At 42.3% G+C, this 18,239-nt stretch overlaps 1 protein-coding gene across 2 annotated transcripts in view; it reads left to right on the top strand.

The window, feature by feature from the left end:
• The window catches only part of LOC116821627 (dynein axonemal heavy chain 5-like), a 295,723-nt gene that overhangs the window by 129,449 nt on the left and 148,035 nt on the right, over window positions 1–18,239 (top strand). For both annotated transcript variants that reach the window (XM_075062654.1, XM_075062655.1), the window contains 3 exons: window positions 13,107–13,241; window positions 14,266–14,455; window positions 17,566–17,783. In XM_075062654.1, coding sequence (XP_074918755.1) covers window positions 13,107–13,241; window positions 14,266–14,455; window positions 17,566–17,783 — 543 coding nt within the window. The remainder of the gene's footprint in view (window positions 1–13,106; window positions 13,242–14,265; window positions 14,456–17,565; window positions 17,784–18,239) is intronic.

Genomic DNA, 18,239 nt, shown 5'->3' on the forward strand with positions numbered 1-18,239 from the left:
ACCTGAGGGACCTGCTGGAGTTCCTATGTACTGCTTCTTTTAGGTAGGGGAACAACAACTTCTCTGGATGACCATAGCCAGATTTTATCTACTCTCTACCCCTCTTCCAGTTTACCTGTAGTAATCCAAGTGCAAGTGTGCACTGGGAGAGCACTGGATAGTGTGATGTGGAGAGGATTTACTCAGCATCTAAACAGTTTACTTACCAGAGCTTCTGTGCATCTGTGTTATTTAGACTGGCAAACTCCTGAATATCCCAGTATGGGACTAGGGCCATGCTGTGACTGTGTATGATTATGTGAATAGATAGTTTATAATTCAAGATAGATAAATCCAAAGATGACAGTGAAGAGTTGCAAAGGTGACTGGTGACAAAATGGCAGATGAAATTCAGTGTTGATAAGTGCAAAGTAATGCACACTGGAAAACATAATCCCAACAATATATGTAAAATGATGGGGTCTAAGTTAGCTGTTACAACTCAAGAAAGAGATCTTGGAGTCATTGTGGATAGTTCTCTGAAAATATCCACTCAAAGTGAAGCATCAATGAAAAAGGTAACAGAATGTTAGGAAAGGAAAATATAATAATAATGCCATTATATAAATGCATGGTGCACCCACACCTTGAATAATGCATGCAGTTCTGGTCGTTCTATCTCAAAAAAGATATGTTAGGATTGGTAAAAAGTGCAGAGAAGGGCAACAAAAGTGATTAGGCATATGAAACAGCTTCTATAAGAGGAGAGATTAAAAAGACTGGGACTGTTCATCTTAGAAAAGAGATGATTAAGGGAGGATATGATACAAGTCTATAAACTCATGAACAGTATGGAGAGAGTGAATTGGAAAGATTATTTACTCCTTCACATAACACAAGAACAAAGTGGTCACTGAATGAAATGAGTAGGTAGCAGGTTTAACACAAACATAAGGAGTTACTTCTTTAGACAATGCACAATCACCGTGTGGAACTTGTTGCCGTGGGGTGTTGTGAAGGCCAACTGACTTCAGAAAAGAATTAGATAAGTTCCTGGAGCACAGGTCCATCAGTGGCTATCAAGATAGTCAGTGATGTAACCCCATGCTTCTGGTGTCCATGAACTTCCAACTTCTAGAAGCTGGGATTAGACAATGAGGGATGGATCACTCAAAATTGCCACGTTCTGTTAATTCCTTGTGAAGCATTTGGCTCTGGCGACTATCAGTTGACAGAATACTGGGCTACATGGACCCAATATGTCCATTCTTATGTTCTTACGGACATGAATATGTTCTTATGCTCTTGTGAGAGCGGACAAATGACATTATATTGATAATCTGACAACACAAGCAGAGGATGCAGCTGCTCATGTTGAACAAGGAACCGTCTTCCAGCTTATCAATGGTAAACAGCAGACACCAACAAATACTCTCATCAAGGACAAACAAGACCACCTGCTAATAACAGAAAAAGAACAAGAAATGCGCCAGACAAAGCATTTCAAAGAATTGCTGAACAGGGAGCCATCTAAAGAGGAAGCAAACATCCAGGAGGCAGAAGACGATCTTGATATCAACACAGACATCCCAACTAAGGAAGAGATCATTCAAGCCATCAAATCCTTAAAAAATGGGAAAGCTCTTGGTAAGGATAACTGGAATGCAGAATTGTTCAAGGTAAATCCTGAGTTAGCAGCATCTATCCTGGCCGTTCTATTTACATCAGTCTGGGAAAGGGAAAAAGTGCCAGATGAGTGGACCAATGGGATTATAGTGAAGATACCAAAGAAAGGAACTCTCAGTGATTGTAATAACTGGCGTTATGTGACACTTTTATGTGTACCAAGCAAAGTATAGTGTAAGATCATAGTCCCGTCTATATCAGAGGCAGTTTGATAGTTTTCTCAGAGAAGAGCAAGATTTTTGGAAAGGGCGTAGATGCACAGACCAGATCTTCACTCTATGAAACATAATAGAACAGTGCTTAGAATGGCAACAGCAGTTCTACATAAACTTCATAGACTTTGAGAAGGTTTTTGATAGCATGCACAGGACCAGCCTATGCCACATTCTCATTCCTTGAAGACCTGGACTTCACAGATGATCTCGTTGTCTTATCACATACCCAACACCATATACAAGAAAAAACAACTTGACTCAACGCATTCAGCCAGCAAATTGGACTGAAAATCAATCGCAATAAGACAGATATCATGACCCTTAATATTGCCTCACCATCACCAGTACGGATAGAGGATTATGTTCCCACCAATGTAGAAACATTCACATACTTGGGCAGCACCATGAGCCAGGACATCCGGTACAAAATCAGTAAAGCCAGAAACACCTTCAAGAGCTTAAATACAGTCTGGAATTGTCAAAATACAACACCAAAACCAAACTCAAGATTTATCAGAGCTGCATACTTTCAACATTACTTTACAATGCAGAATGCTGGGGAATGAGAAATTATGACATGTCCAAGCTGTCTTCACTCCATACAGTTTTCCTCAGAAAAATCCTCTGAATCTTTTGGTCCAGAACACTCCCAAACCAAGATCTATTGACACAGTGCATCCAAGAGGATCTGAGCACCATCCTTGCCAGGAGGTGTTGGAGATGGATTGGCCATGTGCTTTGGTTGGAAACTGATTCCCTTACCAGAGTACCAATAAGATGGACACCTGAAGGCAAGCGAAAATGAGGTTGCCCGAAAACAACATGGCGAAGAGTTGAGGAAGCCGAGCTGAAAAACCTGGAACACAGCTGGGGAACCATGAAAGACTTGCCAGAAACAGAGAGGGGTGGAGGAGCTTCATCGCTGCCCTAAACACCAGAAGCGTAATGGGAACATGATGATGAAGAGGATGATCTCATGACCCATCTAGAATAGTAATGGGAGGTTGATACCAACTGAAAAAGTGAGAGTTCCAGCTGTACAATGGGATACGTCACTTGCTTCTGGCCCTTGAAAGTCCCAACTTACTGAACTCTGAAGTACAGAAAAGCTATTTTAGGTGCCCAGGGCCACCTAGGGTGGGCAGTGGGGGCAATTTTCCCTGGGCCCCGCAGGGGCTCCCACAAGAGTTTTTGGCAGGTCCTTCAGTGCCGCCAAACACACCCGGAGTGAAGGACCCGCTGCCGAAGACCTGGAGCTTCTTCTGCTCCAGGTCTTCGGCAGCAATTCTGCAGTGATGGCTCCTTCCGCTCTGGGTCTTTGGTGGCATTCAGCGGCGGGTCCTTCACTTGCTCTAGGACCTACCGCCTAAGTGCCCCAAAGACCCGGAGCGGATGGACCCCCGCCGCTGAAGACCCCAGACCTCCTGAATCCTCTGGGCGGCCCTGTAGGTGCCGCTAATTTTTCTCTCCCTGTAAGTTCTGTATGTTTGGATTCCTGATGCCAAATTTTCAATGAGAGTTAGGCACCTAAATTGCTTAGGTGCTTTAGAGAATCCCACTAGACACCTATCTTCATCTTTGAGGTCTAAACACCTATGAAAATCTGATCTGGCCCTTGCTTCCTAAGGCAGTTTGATTCCTTGAGGCAAGATGGGTCCTCCCCTTACTCCAGAGCAGAGACTTGTCTAGAAAGCCAGACAATAAAGAGAAATGGCCAGCAAGCAGGCAGGACAAGTAACCAGATGTCATTCATCTTCCTACAACTACAAAGGGATAAGTGCCACCACCCTCACTGTTAAGAAATTCAAAACAAAGCCTAAAGAGAGAGACAAAGAAGACTTGAATAAAGTAGGGCAGCACTGTGCATAGCTTACAAAGTTGTGCTGCATACAGAAAGGTTTGTTGTAAGCATGGTGGTAAAATATCTATGACACGGTATGCAGAAGGGGCTGGGAAAACTTCCTGTACCTGGGCAGTTTATTCTTATGGCTGGTGACTTAGGTCAAGGAAAAACTGTGGAACAATTTGCCTAAAGCAACCCTCCTTTGGAGGGACCTATATAGAATAATAGAATATCAAGGTTGGAAGGGACCTCAGGAGATCATCTAGTCCAACCCCCTGCTCAGAGCAGGACCAATTCGCGACTAAATCATCCCAGCCAGGGCTTTGTCAAGCCTGACCTTAAAAACCTCTACTGAAGGAGATTGCACCACCTCCCTAGATAACCCATTTCAGTGCTTCACCACCTTAGTGACATTTTTCTGTATCCAACCGTAACGACCACGCACTGCAGTTGACACATTATCTTGTTGCTGTCGAGTCCCTGGATGTTCGATCATCTCTCTTGGACACCCTTTTCAGTAAGTGAAGCACTATCATCCCCCTCATTCTTTTTCTGCAGACAACAATCCCAGTTCCTCAGCCTTTACTCATAAGTATGTGCTCGCCCCCATCATTTTGTTGACCTCCTCTCGGACTCTGTTCCAATTTTCCAATCTCCTTGTTAGTGTTGCGGCCCCAACATGGAACCCTACTCAGCATGAGGCCTCAACATTCGATAGAGGGGAATAATGTCCTCGATCTGCTGGCAGTTGCCCTATCTTATACAGCCAATGCCGTTGACTTATTGGCAACAGGGCACACTGTTGATCTCCAGCTTTCGTCACCTGTTAACCCTGGTCCTTTTCGGACGAACTGCCGCTCTAGCCATTCGGTCCATGTCTGTAACCTAGAATGGTTTCTTCCATCCTAAGTGGCAGGATCTTCACCTTGATCTTTGTTGAACCTCATCAAGTTTTATCTTTTGCCCCAGTACTCTATTGTCTTTAGGTCCTCTCTGTATCTATCACTATCCTCCAGTGTATCCACCACTCTCTCCGTTTGTGTCATCTGCCAATTGCTTGATGAGGTGCAGTCTACGCATCTCCAGATATCATGAGTAGTGAACAACTGGCCCAGACACCTTGGGGAATTCCGCTTGAAACCAGCTGCCAACTAGACATGGAGCCATTGATCACTACCCGTTGAGCTCGATGATCTAGCCAGCTTTCTATCCACCTTATAGTCCATTCATCCAGCCCATACTTCTTTAACTTGCTGGTAGGAATACTGTGCTAAAGTCAAGGAATAACACATCCACTACTTTCCCCCCTTCCACATACCCAGTTATCTCCTCATAGAAGGCAATTAGATTAGTCAGGCATGACTTGCTCTTGGTGAATCCATGCTGACTGTTTTTGATCACTTTCCTCTCCTCTAAGTGCTTCGGAATTGATTCCTTGAGGACCTGCTTCATGATTTTTCCAGGGACTGAGGTGAGGCTGACTGGTTTGTAGTTCCCCGGATCCTCCTCCTTCCCTTTTTTTAAATATGGGCACTACATTAGCTTTTTTCCAGCCATCTGGGACCTCCCCTGTTCACCATGAATTTTCAAAGATAATGGCCAATGGCTCTGCAGTCACTTCCATCAACTCCTTTAGAACCCTCGGATGCAGCACATCCAGCCCCATAGTAGCTGACACTGATTACTGCATCCACTATTACAGCTTTATCCTGGTACCAAAAAGATACCTCACTTACAGCATAATAAATACTGAATGTAAGCTGAAATTATGGTTTAGGAATAATTGAGCCTATCACCAAAGAAAGCCTGACTGCAAGATACAAGATTGTATTTGAGGGCCTTTGGGAATTTGAAGGAGAGCATTACATCTATACAGATCCTCAGGTGATAGTGATTAGAGTCCTGCAAATCTGCAGGTATCAGCTTTATATCCGTGGACCATTTTTGCGCATATCAGCTTGGATGCAGATACAAATTTTGTATCTGTGCAGGGCTCTCATGGTAAGAGCTGGGCGGGCAGCTGTGAGGAACTGCGGCACAGATCCTCCACCCATCCTGGGTGGAGGTCTGGGAGCAGGCACACTAGTTGGGGGGCCTCCCAGCTCTGAGACAGGGACCTAGGCCAGAACTCAGACTGGACACACCCCTTCCCCCGACACCCTGACTCCACACAGGGGGCACATAGGCAGCCCCTGCTCCACCTCAGAGATGGCTGTTCACCCTCTGCTGCCCCAGCCAGGCCTGCAGCACGCTGAGGAGGGACTCGCCCCTGCCCCCGGGGGTTGATTGCCCACTGGCTGAGCCTTCCCACGGGTGACTGTGCCAGCAGCAGGATTTTTACTTGCCGAGCGAGTGTGTGTGTGTGTGTGTGTGTGTGTGTGTGAAGGAATGTCTCAGTTTCTAAAAACTAAAATCCTGAGTTTTTCTGTCCCCCCCCCCCACACTTTTTAAAAAAGTCGCTGTATTTATTTTGTGGCTCGGAGCTGGAGAGCCATGCTGGCAGCTGTGGGGAGCCTGGGTCCCTCCACCTGCCCCGGAGGGACCTAGGCTCTCCACAGTTGCCAGCATTGCTCTCCCATGGCTCCGGCTGGGGGTGTGTGTGTGGGGCGTGTTGCAGCTCAGAACTGGCTCCCAGCCATGGTAGGAGCCAGGCGGGTAGCTGTGAGGAGCTGTGCTGGACTCTCCACCTGCCCTGGGTGGGCAGCCCGAGCAGCCCCCGATAGCTCCACAAGTCACCCCCACCCCTGGCCAGGCCAGCGGACAATTTTTATGGATCGTGGAACGGATGCAGATACACATTTTTGGATCCACGCAGGTCTCTAATGCTGGTTGTGCAAAGGTGCTGAAATATATCCTTCACAGTACTACACAGACTTAAGAATACCTTGCACCAGATGGAAAAAACAGGAATCATAACCTGGGCTGAGCAAGTCGCACACTTACATTAATGGCTTTGAGATCATAAAGAAAAAGAATGGCACTTTGCAGGTATGTTTTGACCTACAGGACTTGAATAAAGCTGTACACAGACTACCACATTGTAGCCACCACAGGCCATGTTTTGAGCCATTTGGTGTTCAAAAAGGTCTACACTATCCTTGATGGATAAGCATGTCTTCACCATCAACACTCCACATGGAAGAGACCACTTTTGGTATCTGCCATTTGGGATCAAGTCTGCTAGTGAGGTCTTCCAGCAGAAAAATGAAGAGACCTCTCGTATTCAAGGAGTTAAAATTACAGTAGATGACATGATCATAGCTGCAGAAATGGCAAAGCCACGTGTCCTAATCCTGCATCAGATGATGGAAATGTGCCAAGAATGCTAAATTCAGTAAAGCACAGACCAAAGTTCTGTCTTTTCAGGATTTTTCAAAAGAGTATTATACAAAATTAAACCTCAGAGCTGTGTATGCAAACCCTCGAATATAGATGTTAATGACAGCTGCCAGTCAACCTCACGGAGAGAGAGAGAGAACAATACAATTAATTAGAGAACAAATATTTGATATCGCCACAAAAATTTGTAAAAAGTATTTGGAATACATTTGAATAAATTCTTAAAAAACCTATTACGTAGTAAGTTTATTGGTGTTCTTTATACATTCTCCCCCCAATTTGCACTGTAATATATCTAACAGGTTTCAACAGAACATATTTTTATAGTTTTATTTTTATACCTCACAACAGACAGACAGAGACATTCACTCTCATCTTCTCAGAGATAATTTCCCCATCTCTGTAGTACAGCACTGAAATGTATGCATGTGTCTCCTGGAATCTCCAGAGCCTGAAGAGAATGGCAGCCTCACAGCTCCCCTACAAACTCTTTAGAACCTCTTTGGCAAACAACAGATCCTTACAGCCATCAGCAATTACAGTTCTTGAGCCAATAGCCCATCGTCCTACCAGTTTCCAGCAGGATAGGGAATCTGTAGCCTGTATCCAAACTAGTACAGGCATTGGGATGCAACTTCCTCTGCCTTTATTCATCTTATTCTCCTCAGAACGAGGCCAGTTTTCTGAGTCAGATAACGTAAAGCTAGAACAAGATATTCCAGAGAAATTTTCTCTCCTGCTTTCTTTGACTGCATATCACTCTAGAAGAATAATTGCTAACCTTGCTCTGGACACAACAAAGAAATCAGAGGGGACTCAGATAATAGGGAAACACCAACTGTATACATCTAAAATAGAGTCCCTTCATCCCTCATTCGAATAAGTGACCAGAGCTGAACAGGAGGCTCCAGACAAACTGAAAAGGCATAGCAAACAGAAACCTTGGCTGTTCATAACTCAGATCAGACCAAAGCAGAACACATCAGTCCTGCTCTGCTTACTGCTACTAAGTACAATGGTATGATGCGTAGGGATCTCACCCTGGCCAAGATTACACATGAGACAACTTCAGACCCTGCTTCTATTATCAGTGGGACAATTCTCTAGCCATGCCGAATAACATTCAGATTCACTGAGATGGTGGATAGAGGTACACACTGAGAATTCCTCTCTTCTCTCCACACTGTGTAATAACCATAATAGATGCCAAGCAGTCAGGTGTTGGAAGTGGGCTCCACATATTAACAACTCCAGGGGAATGATCACCTCAAACAAACTCAGGAGCATACATTTCTTGACATAAAGACAACAACACTATCCATTACTGGTATAGTCAAAACTGTGGGAGAATGTTCTTATCCAATCAGACAGCACAACAATGGTATCCACACAGCCAATGGGGAAGAATAAATCATGCATCAATCACAATAGTGGGCAGAACAATGCCTAGTTTCAATAAAGGCAACATGCATCAAAGAAACTTAGCAACTAAAAGGCAGACTGTATCAGCAGAATATTGGTGGAGATAGCAGAGATTGAATGATGTATTCACAAACTTTGCCTCTAGCAAAATCCACATGAGAGCCTGTTTACCATGAGTAAAAATACAAAATCCCTCAGGCACTTCATAAGATGCAGACCCAAGCTCCAGTGAAACAGCAGCTCTGACTCACAGATAGCCAAAGGCAGCCTTACTACCACATCCTTTAACACAAAAAAAAACAAAAATAATTTTTAAAAATTAGGGCATAATATTTGGTACTTACAGTAATCCCCAAACCCTTGAAGACTGTGGAACTCCAACGTGGCATCTCTGCTGGGGACCCATCCAAACAATCTGCCCCTGCAACAGGACCTATCAGCCAAGGTTCATCAGTGCACTTCCCCACCAGCCGAGGACAATTCAAACCGAGGCACTAGAAACTGAAAGGAAAAACCTTTCCCTCAAGGGCTATAGAGACCATGGTCACCTCTAGAAGACCATCTACTTAAGAAACGTTTGTAAAGGTGTGGAGAAAATTATTCTTATCCCTTTACACCTGAGTGGTTAGCAAAATTTGAGGTTTTGCAGGTTGTTTCCTTTAGGAACCTGTGGAACTCCTTGCCAGAGGATGTTGTGAAGGCCAAGACCATAACAGAGTTCAAAAAAGAACTAGATAAATTCATGGAGGATAGGTCCATCAATGGCTATTAGCCAGGATAGACAGGAATGGTGTCCCTATCCTGTTTGCCAGAAACTGGGAATGAGCGACAGAGGATGGATCTCTTGATGATTACCTGTTCTGTTCATTCCCTCTGGGGCACCTGGCACTGGCCACTGTTTGAAGATGGGATACTGGGCTAGATGGACCTTTGGTCTGACCCAGTAGGGCCATTCTTAGGAAGAGAAACTGATGACGGGGAGTGAGGTATTTCTTTGATGCAATCCTGTTTATTTACAAAGAATGTACAAAGGCCTGTTTCCTGAATAAAGTAGGGAATCAAATAGCAGGAGTCAGTTTCTTTGCTCACTGATCCATGCCTCTGTCCATTCAGCACTTTACCCAAAAGCTCACTTTTCATTTTTTCTATATCTGTCCATGGGTTTCTGCTGCCTTCTCTTTGTTTCTGTGGTGTTTCTCTCGTGTGCACACAGATACACAGCTGCAATCCAGTCATTCCCCTGCTCTTGCATTATCATCAGAGCCCCTGGAAATGACTTGGGATGCATGGCTGAACTCCTCTCAGTCTTGCATGTGGCTTGTGTTTTGGGTGGAGATTCCTGTTGCTTCAGCTATCTTTTCCATAGAGGAGTTCAGTTTCTTTCTACATTTATCCTGAATGAAGGGCAGAGTCAACAAGGTTTTGGCCAAACCTCAGCATAACATTATTTTTCTTTCAGAGTGGTAGCTGTGTTAGTCTGTATCAGCAAAAAGAATGAGGAGTACTTGTGGCTCCTTAGAGACTAACAAATATTTATTTGGGCGTAAGCTTTCATGGGCTAAAACCCACTTCATCGGATGTCTGCAGTGGAAAATACAATAGGAAGATATATGTACACAGAGAACATGAAACAATGGATGTTGCCATACCAGTTATGATGAGAGCAATCAATTAAGGTGGGCTATTATCAGCAGGAAACAAAAAAACTTTTGTAGCGATAATCAGGATGGCCCATTTCCGACAGTTGACAAGAAGGTGTGAGTAACAGTAGGGGAATAATTAGCATGGCAAAATAGTTTTTACTTTGTGTAATAACCCATCCACTCCTAGTCTTTATTCAAGCCTAATTTAATGGTGTCCAGTTTTCAAATTAATTCCAATTCTGCAATTTCTCATTGGAGTCTGTTTTTGAAGTTTTTTTGTTGGAGTATTGCAACTTTGAGGTCTGTAATTGAGTGACCAGAGAGGATGAAGTATTCTCCGACTGGTTTTTGAATGCTACAATTCTTGATTCTGATTTGTGCACAAAGAAGGGTGAAGGCACGGGAATATCTGCCATAATGAACTACCTTCAGGATGGACAGAACTTAGATTCAAAAGTACCCATTCTAGCCAAGCACCACACTTCTATCAGCAGCATCTTATGTGCCTCTTTGCAGTCTTTCTTAGCAGACCATCAGCTCTGCCTATCAATGGATAAGTCTTATGTCAGTGTGATCTTTTCTGTAACACTACAACCACTAACCAAATAACCATTTGCTAGGCCTGACAAACCTGGGTCAAATACATATAAATCAGTTTGGGTGGTGACTCTTCTTAGATGCTCCTGGAGTACAGTATCAAATTCAGCCATCAGCTCCACATTTTTAAGGAAGTTTCCATTGTTTGGCACATACAGCTGATCCGAAGTGCCACGCAGTGCTACTTTTTGGGTAGCAAGCATTCTCACAATGGCAATGAGCCTTTTCAGAACATTTTGCCAGTAAAGAGATTCTGATGCAATCTTCTCTTGATGCTGATCTATGGTGGCCTTTAACCTTAGTCTCATCTCAAGCTCTTTCCACCTATGGAACGCTCTCTGGTGATTTGCTGCCTTCTCATGACATGCTAGATTTCTAGCCAGATTTTTCCAGTCCTTTATTACTGTAGAACCCAGTGTGGCTGGAACATTAGACTGGAAGAGTTTGCAACAAAAACAGTATGCAGCATTCTGGGTTTTTGAGTCCATAAGCCATGGCCTCTCCACTTTTTCACCAGTGGGGATTTCATGCCAGTAATGTGTTGGATGGAAACTTCTGTTTTCATTGTCTTTGGGGATCATGAAGTTTTTCACTTGCTGTGGCCCAGGCAGTGCAAAGAAGTCCCTCAGGCTACTGCTCAAGTGGATCGACAGTCCTGGATCATCTAGACTTAAGGAACTAAACTCAGCAGCAGCTGTTTCTTGCGCCACCACCGCACTCTTCTCTGATCTACACTTTTCTTCAGGAATGTGCAACATAGTTACATCCATTTGAGATGCTGCAGTAGCTGCCAGGTCACCTGCACTCTGACTAACTGGAAGATCAGGCGTCTCCTCACCAGTCACATCCTCATTGGGGCCAGAAGGCTCACTGTGAACATTTGTGTCTATATATCTCAGGAGAGCTCCTTCCTGCTTAGATAGAAAAGCTTCCTTTGCTTGCTTTCTTTTTCTGAATGCTGCTCCAGAGGGGAATTTTCTTCTTTCACTCATGACTGCTGTTCTGTGCTACCTACAGTGGCTCTCAACACTCAATTGAAGGGGACAAATAAACAGGCAGGTAGCAGGGCCTGAGTGAGGGAAGATATCAGTGTCTTAAGGGCCTAACTGGTTCCTATTACTTCAGTTGACTGCCTGTTCTCCTCAAGTGCGTTCAGGGAAGCAGCGGGAAACAGGAAGCACCCTGAGAAGCTGATGTTAATCAGACCAAGCTCCTGGGGGTGCTAGAGAGGTACATAAGAGGCTCCTCTCTCTCCCTTCAGCTCCTGGTGCTTTCTGTTATTCCCGATCACCTTTTCTTCTGCCTGCGTGTTGTGTCTCTTGTGCCCTCCTTCCTCCAGCACTGCACTCCACCATCTCTGTGCATCTAGAGAAGAGAGAATACATATGTGCCAGCAGCAGACACAATTTTCTACAGTCTGGGTCCTAGTGGTGCCCTCCCCCACAACAGTCTGGCACCTGAGGCGGCCGCCTCAGTTCTCCTCATGGTAAGGCCAGCCGGGGTGAGCATTTGTAACTTCAGTGTTGGTTTTGCTGTAGTACTTCATTGCAGAGCAAAGGAGTGGCAGCACACTTGATAGAAGATTGGGTAAGGCATGTTTGCCATAGAGAGCCAAGAATATTTGGCAGCTTGTGGGAGCATCTCTGTTTTGCCGTAAACTAGTATGTAGGATAGTTATTCCAGCCTATCACTAAAGTAACTCCAACTTGCTTCACAGCAGTTTAAAGCACATGATTTACCCAGAATTGTGAATCGAAGGAGGAAGTGAGTGATTTGCATGAGCTCTCAACCCTTCAGCATCGCAACAGTTTGTCGCTGCAGGGCTGAATCTTTTAAGGAAGAGAGGAGGCTTTCATTGGCAGGCCATTGTTTTCCTTTGACATTCATTCTACAACAAGGCAGGAACCACAGCGTTCAGCTACTTGCACAGCTGAGAAGTTTGCAAATACTTTTGTATGTGTGTCAGTCCCAAAATGAGGCAATAAAAAATCAGGACACTCAGTCCTGAATCTGTTTGGTAGCATCTACCTATTGTAGAAGGCTCTAAGCAGTACATGGGTGATTTTACTTAGAGTGCCATATGTGTGTCAAATCCTGGGCATCACACAGAGTGTTAAGAATAGAACTTTGATAATGTATTTGCTGTGGGTTTGTGTTACAACTTCAAAGTTATGTAAATGTAATTGTGTTTGTTATAATTGGAGATACAACAATAAAAATTATCTATAGACTCTGACACCAGCAAAACCTTTACTCTTTTTGGGAGAACTGGGAAACTTTATTGATAGGCTACTTCTTAAATTCATTTAGTTTTCAGCCTTTGTCATAATTTTAAAGTGCTTAACTTCTACAGTACTAATTGTGTTCATGCTGTGTTTTAAGGTTCACTATGACTTTGGATTAAGAAATATTTTATCTGTCTTAAGAACTCTTGGAGCAGTAAAAAGAGCCGATCCCAATGAGCCAGAGAAAACAGTAGTGATGAGAGTTCTACGGGACATGAACCTCTCCAAGCTGGTATCGTATTACCTTCACAAAATGCTTTTTTAAAATATATTTATTATATATTAGTATGAAATAAAGTGTATTTTCTCAGCAGTTGGTTACATCCTTTTGCAATGATACTACTTCTCTTTTAATGTCTGGCATATCAAAGCGATGGTGCTCTGAACCAATTTTTTTCTTTTTGTGAAGAGAAGACAACTCTTCCTCCCCGCCTCCCTGAATGAGAGACTTCAAACGAAGAAATAATAAGAAATCCTATACGATCTTAGAGGAAAATTTAGCCTGATTTTCAAATTACTTTTATATGGAATGGAAAGGAGAACAAACAAAAGAGAGAGGGAAAAAGAGCACATTGAATTAACATTTCATCTATCATTTTAGATCCCTATTAATCCAAAAATTCAATTTACACTATTTCTTGGCAATCTGCCTTTTCAAACATTATAGTAACCAGAATGACACATAGTGAGTGGGCTGTTTTGAAGTAGCTAAGGAATACTTACCTATTCTATTCTCTTCTACCACTACCATCTTCTATCCAAACAATTCTTCGTTTTTTCCATTTTGCTGTAGCTAGAAGATTATAGTGTGTGTAACCTCTGCGAAAGTACACAAACACCTGATTCACAATTAACTGTTTATTTAGCTAATTCATGCACATTTTTAAACCACAGTCTAGATTATAATGATTTATAGAGGAAAAAAATTAGACTTCAAGAGAAGTAGTAAGGAGAAATCTAGCCTGTTTGTCTAAATGGCAAATAGTTGGAGAGATTTACAAGAATTGTACTAAAATTTAAACATTTACATAAATTTTGAGTGAATATTTAATTTAGAAATTCCTATCTATGGTTAAGTTGCTTGAGTCATTTTAATAACATACATCCACTCATAATTTTCACGTTTGTTTTAGAAAAGATATCTATTTTACTACTGTCTTTTAAATAACATATTCTTGCAGATTGTTTGTCATTATAATAATAATTAATTTCAAAGAATAAATAATTGGGTTTTTTTCCTACCTTTTAATTGACAGGTAGATGAAGATGAACCTTTATTTATGAGTCTGATTAACGACCTGTTCCCTGGAATTACTTTTGATAAGGTCGGGTATCCTGAACTAGAGTCGGCCATTCAGAAAGAGACGGAGAAAGCTGGGCTTATTCATCATCCTCCGTGGATTCTTAAGCTTATTCAACTGTATGAAACTCAGCGAGTCCGACATGGTTAGTATGCCAAATGAGGGTTTCATACTCCATTATAGCAGTAAAGGCTTTTATATTTCTTTTCTACAAGTTATAGATTTTTTTCATTAATAATGTATTTTGAAACTAAACAGATGTCGTTTTTAAAGCCTCATATAGATATTTTTATGAGAAAATCGTTAAGAATAATTTTTATCATAAACAAAGAGCCCACCTTGTCCTCATAATATTGACAATTTAGCTGTAGTCTTTTTATGAGAAATCGGTGTGTGGCCTTGAGAGGAACTGAAGTTTCTAAGGGGGAAGTTAGAATGCAGAGTAAAATGTATTTTATTTCCTCCCCTTCTCGCCAAACTCAGAAATAGCTGATTTTGCTCAGTATTCTGAAAAAAGTCAAATTCGGGCAGATTCTAATTAGAGCTCTTTTCAGCTCAAAAGGTAAATGTTTCCTATAGTTATGAGCATGTAAAAGTGAAGAGGTTGCAAGTGAAACCGTCTTGAATCCTTAACTGTAATGGGTACTACCACATGCCTGTTGCACTTCCAAACACCATTAGGACTTCTCTGTTCAATGTTGGTCACTTCAGTTGAAGAAAGATAGAATAGAAATTGACCCAGTCCATAGAAGGGTAACAAAGACAGTGGTACAGCCAGATTTACAAATGATGGGAGATTGCAAACACCAGAATTAGCCTGGAAAGGAAAAGAGATAAAGAGAATCTGATTAAATTTGTCAAGATTTATGAAAGGATTTGTGAAGGATGATCCTTTTTATGCTTTCTCATAGTACATGAATCAGGGATCACTATCTTAAACTAATACCTTGGTGCATTTAGAACAAATAAGAAGAGATATTTCTTCACAAAGCATATTTAAATCTGTGGTCTTCACTGTCTCAGAAAGTCAGTTCACATATTATGGCTGGTTAAATGAAAGAGCTGAATAATGTTGTGGCTAATAATGTTTCTTCTTAATTCATTGGTCTAATGCAGAATGAAATTCTGGGGCCCATATAATACCCTCTTGGGGCAATACCAATGTGAGGGCCAGGGAACCCTCAAGGTTCCCCTTGTGGAATTGCCTTTGAATTTTACTCTTGGAATGTGGGATTTGTGTCCAACTGCAAGAAACTGGACATTCACCCACAAACATCATAATTCCCCTGAGATCCACACAGATCCTCAGGATCCATGGAGGGCAGAGGGCCTGCTGTTCAGTGCCTCCATATTGAGTCTGAGCCCCTGAAACTCTGGCCCAGCTGCCTGGCAGTGCAGCTCCAAAGGAAGCTGTGAGATCTGCTGCCAGAGAGTCCCTTGCAGATGTTTGGCCTAGTAACACTCTTTTTAGGCAGTTGCCGAGGCAGAGAGGCACCACTGGAAAGTTAACATCATCTTTACCTGTATTAATTTCCCACTGCTAATTTTATAAAGTGGAGGGGAGACAGGTACATTCCCTTAGCTCCAACTCCTCCCGATTCCCTCACCACCCATGGAACTTCAGATCTATGAGAGCTCTCCAGGGGCCCCAGAGAGAAGTGGTAAGAGTGCTGTAGAGGTAATTGTTCTCTTTTACAGGGAGAGAGGGAGATGTGTGCATGTTTAGAGCTCCTCTGTGCGCAGATCCTAAAGGCATGCTCTGCTCTGTGGGCCTGGTCCAAAGCTCATTGGAGTCAGCGGAGAGTCTCTCTCTAGCTGCAATGGTTTGGGCTCAGATCTTATGTTCCTAATATAGGGCTGGATCCTGCTCAGTTCTGAGCGCCTTCTATGAGATATTGAACACATATAACGCCTATTCCTTTTAGAGGGAGTCACAGTCGCTCTGCATTACGCATGCTTGGGTCCATAATGTTGGTCAAAAGGTCTGTGCTACTAAATTGCTCCATAACTTTGCATCCGAGATTTTAAAAGTCACCTATGGGATTTTGGTAACATACAAAAGCCAGTATGTGAACATTTCAACCTCCCTGGGCATTCTATAACAGATTTAAAGTAACTCTTCTTGAAAAAAAACCTTCAGAAACAAACTTCGAAGAGAAACAGCAGAACTAAAATTCATTTACAAATTTAACACCATTAATTTGGGCTTGAATAGGGACTGGGAGTGGCTGGATCATTGCAAAAGCAGCTTTGCCTCTCCTGGAATTGACACCTACTCATCTATTATTGGGAGTGGACTACATCCACTCTGATTGAATTGGCCCTGTCAACACTGGTTCTCCACTTTTGAGGTACTCCCGTCTCTTGTCATTATATAATGCATGCATCTGTAACTTTCACTCCATGCATCTGAAGAAGTGAGGTTTTATACCTCCGAAAGCTTATGCCCAAATAAATCTGTTAGTCTTTAAGGTGCCACCAGATTCCTTGTTGTTTTTGTGAATACAGACTAACGCGGTTACCCCCTGTTACTATGGCATTTTGATGCTCAATTTCCATTGCAATTAATAGGAAGTGGGCGTCCAAATCTCTAGGTGGCTTTGAAAATCTCAGCCTGAATGTCCCATCTGCTTTCAAACTATGTCATTGTTTCTTGGCGCATAGCTTTATTGATTTAATATAAAGTAACCGAGTAGGATCAACTATAGTCTAATTTTAATGTATTGTTTAAGAACTCAGTTGGCAACATGAGTATAAACTGATGAAGTAACAAGTTTGTCTGTTACTAAGGAAAATATATCAAAAATGTCTTCATAGTTTATGCAAGTGTATGTTTTTGTTCCTTGTACTCCAGGAAGAAATGCTCGGTTTTGTATATCGCTTGGAACAACTCTTTCTTGTAAAAGATATTTAAAAATGATTGTTTTTGTTTACCACCAGTCAATTGAGTGTCACCACATATGAACATCAAAAGGCAGCTGTGTTTTCCAGTTAGAAGAAGGAACAGAACTGCCTAAGGGAGGATAGAGAGCCACATTGGCTTGCCTAGCAGAATAAATCAGGCATTTATGAAAGCCTTTAATAAAACATTTTAAAAAATTCATTTCAGTCAACATTAAGAAAGTGGAATGAAAAACATCTTTTTTAAATTTAGTTTTGATTAAAAAAAAAAGCAAGATTCTGATGCAATGCATCATTAAATTGGGGTCTGACATTTCGGCATTTTATTTTAAAAGAAGTCTGTGTCTTTGTAAGGTATGATGACTCTGGGTCCGACTGGTGCAGGGAAGACAAAATGCATTAATATCTTGATGAAAGCAATGACAGACTGTGGCACTCCTCATAAAGAGATGAGGATGAACCCAAAGGCAATTACAGCTTCCCAGATGTTTGGTACTCTCGATGTTGCTACAAATGATTGGACAGATGGCATTTTCTCTACTTTATGGAGAAAAACTTTAAAAGCAAAGAAGGTAACTGGATATTGTGTTCTGACAGCTGATAATAGCATTTAATACTGTTTCTGTAAGGTATTATTACAAAGCAACACATCCCTTTCAATGCTTCATTTATGTGAAGGGTCTTTTTTGATCAAATCAAATCAAATTTGAAAATATAATATTTTAGTTATTGTTTGTGTCAGAGGGCTTGCTTCACTACTGGGGTAAGTTGACCTAAGTTACGCTACTCCAGCTACATGAATAATGTAGCTGGAGTCAATGTAGCTTAGGTTGACATACCCTGGTATCTTCACTGTGCTGCGTAGATGGGAGATGCTCTCTGGTCAACTTACCTTAATCTTCTCGGGGAGGTGGAGTACTAGAGTTGACCAGAAAGTACTCTGCCATCGATTTAGTGGGTCTTCACTAGACCCACTGAATCGACATCCACTGCAATATCCATGGTAATGAAGACAAGCCCTGAGCATT

Source organism: Chelonoidis abingdonii, chromosome 2 (assembly GCF_003597395.2).
Source record: "Chelonoidis abingdonii isolate Lonesome George chromosome 2, CheloAbing_2.0, whole genome shotgun sequence".
Taxonomy (NCBI): Eukaryota; Metazoa; Chordata; order Testudines; family Testudinidae; genus Chelonoidis; species Chelonoidis abingdonii.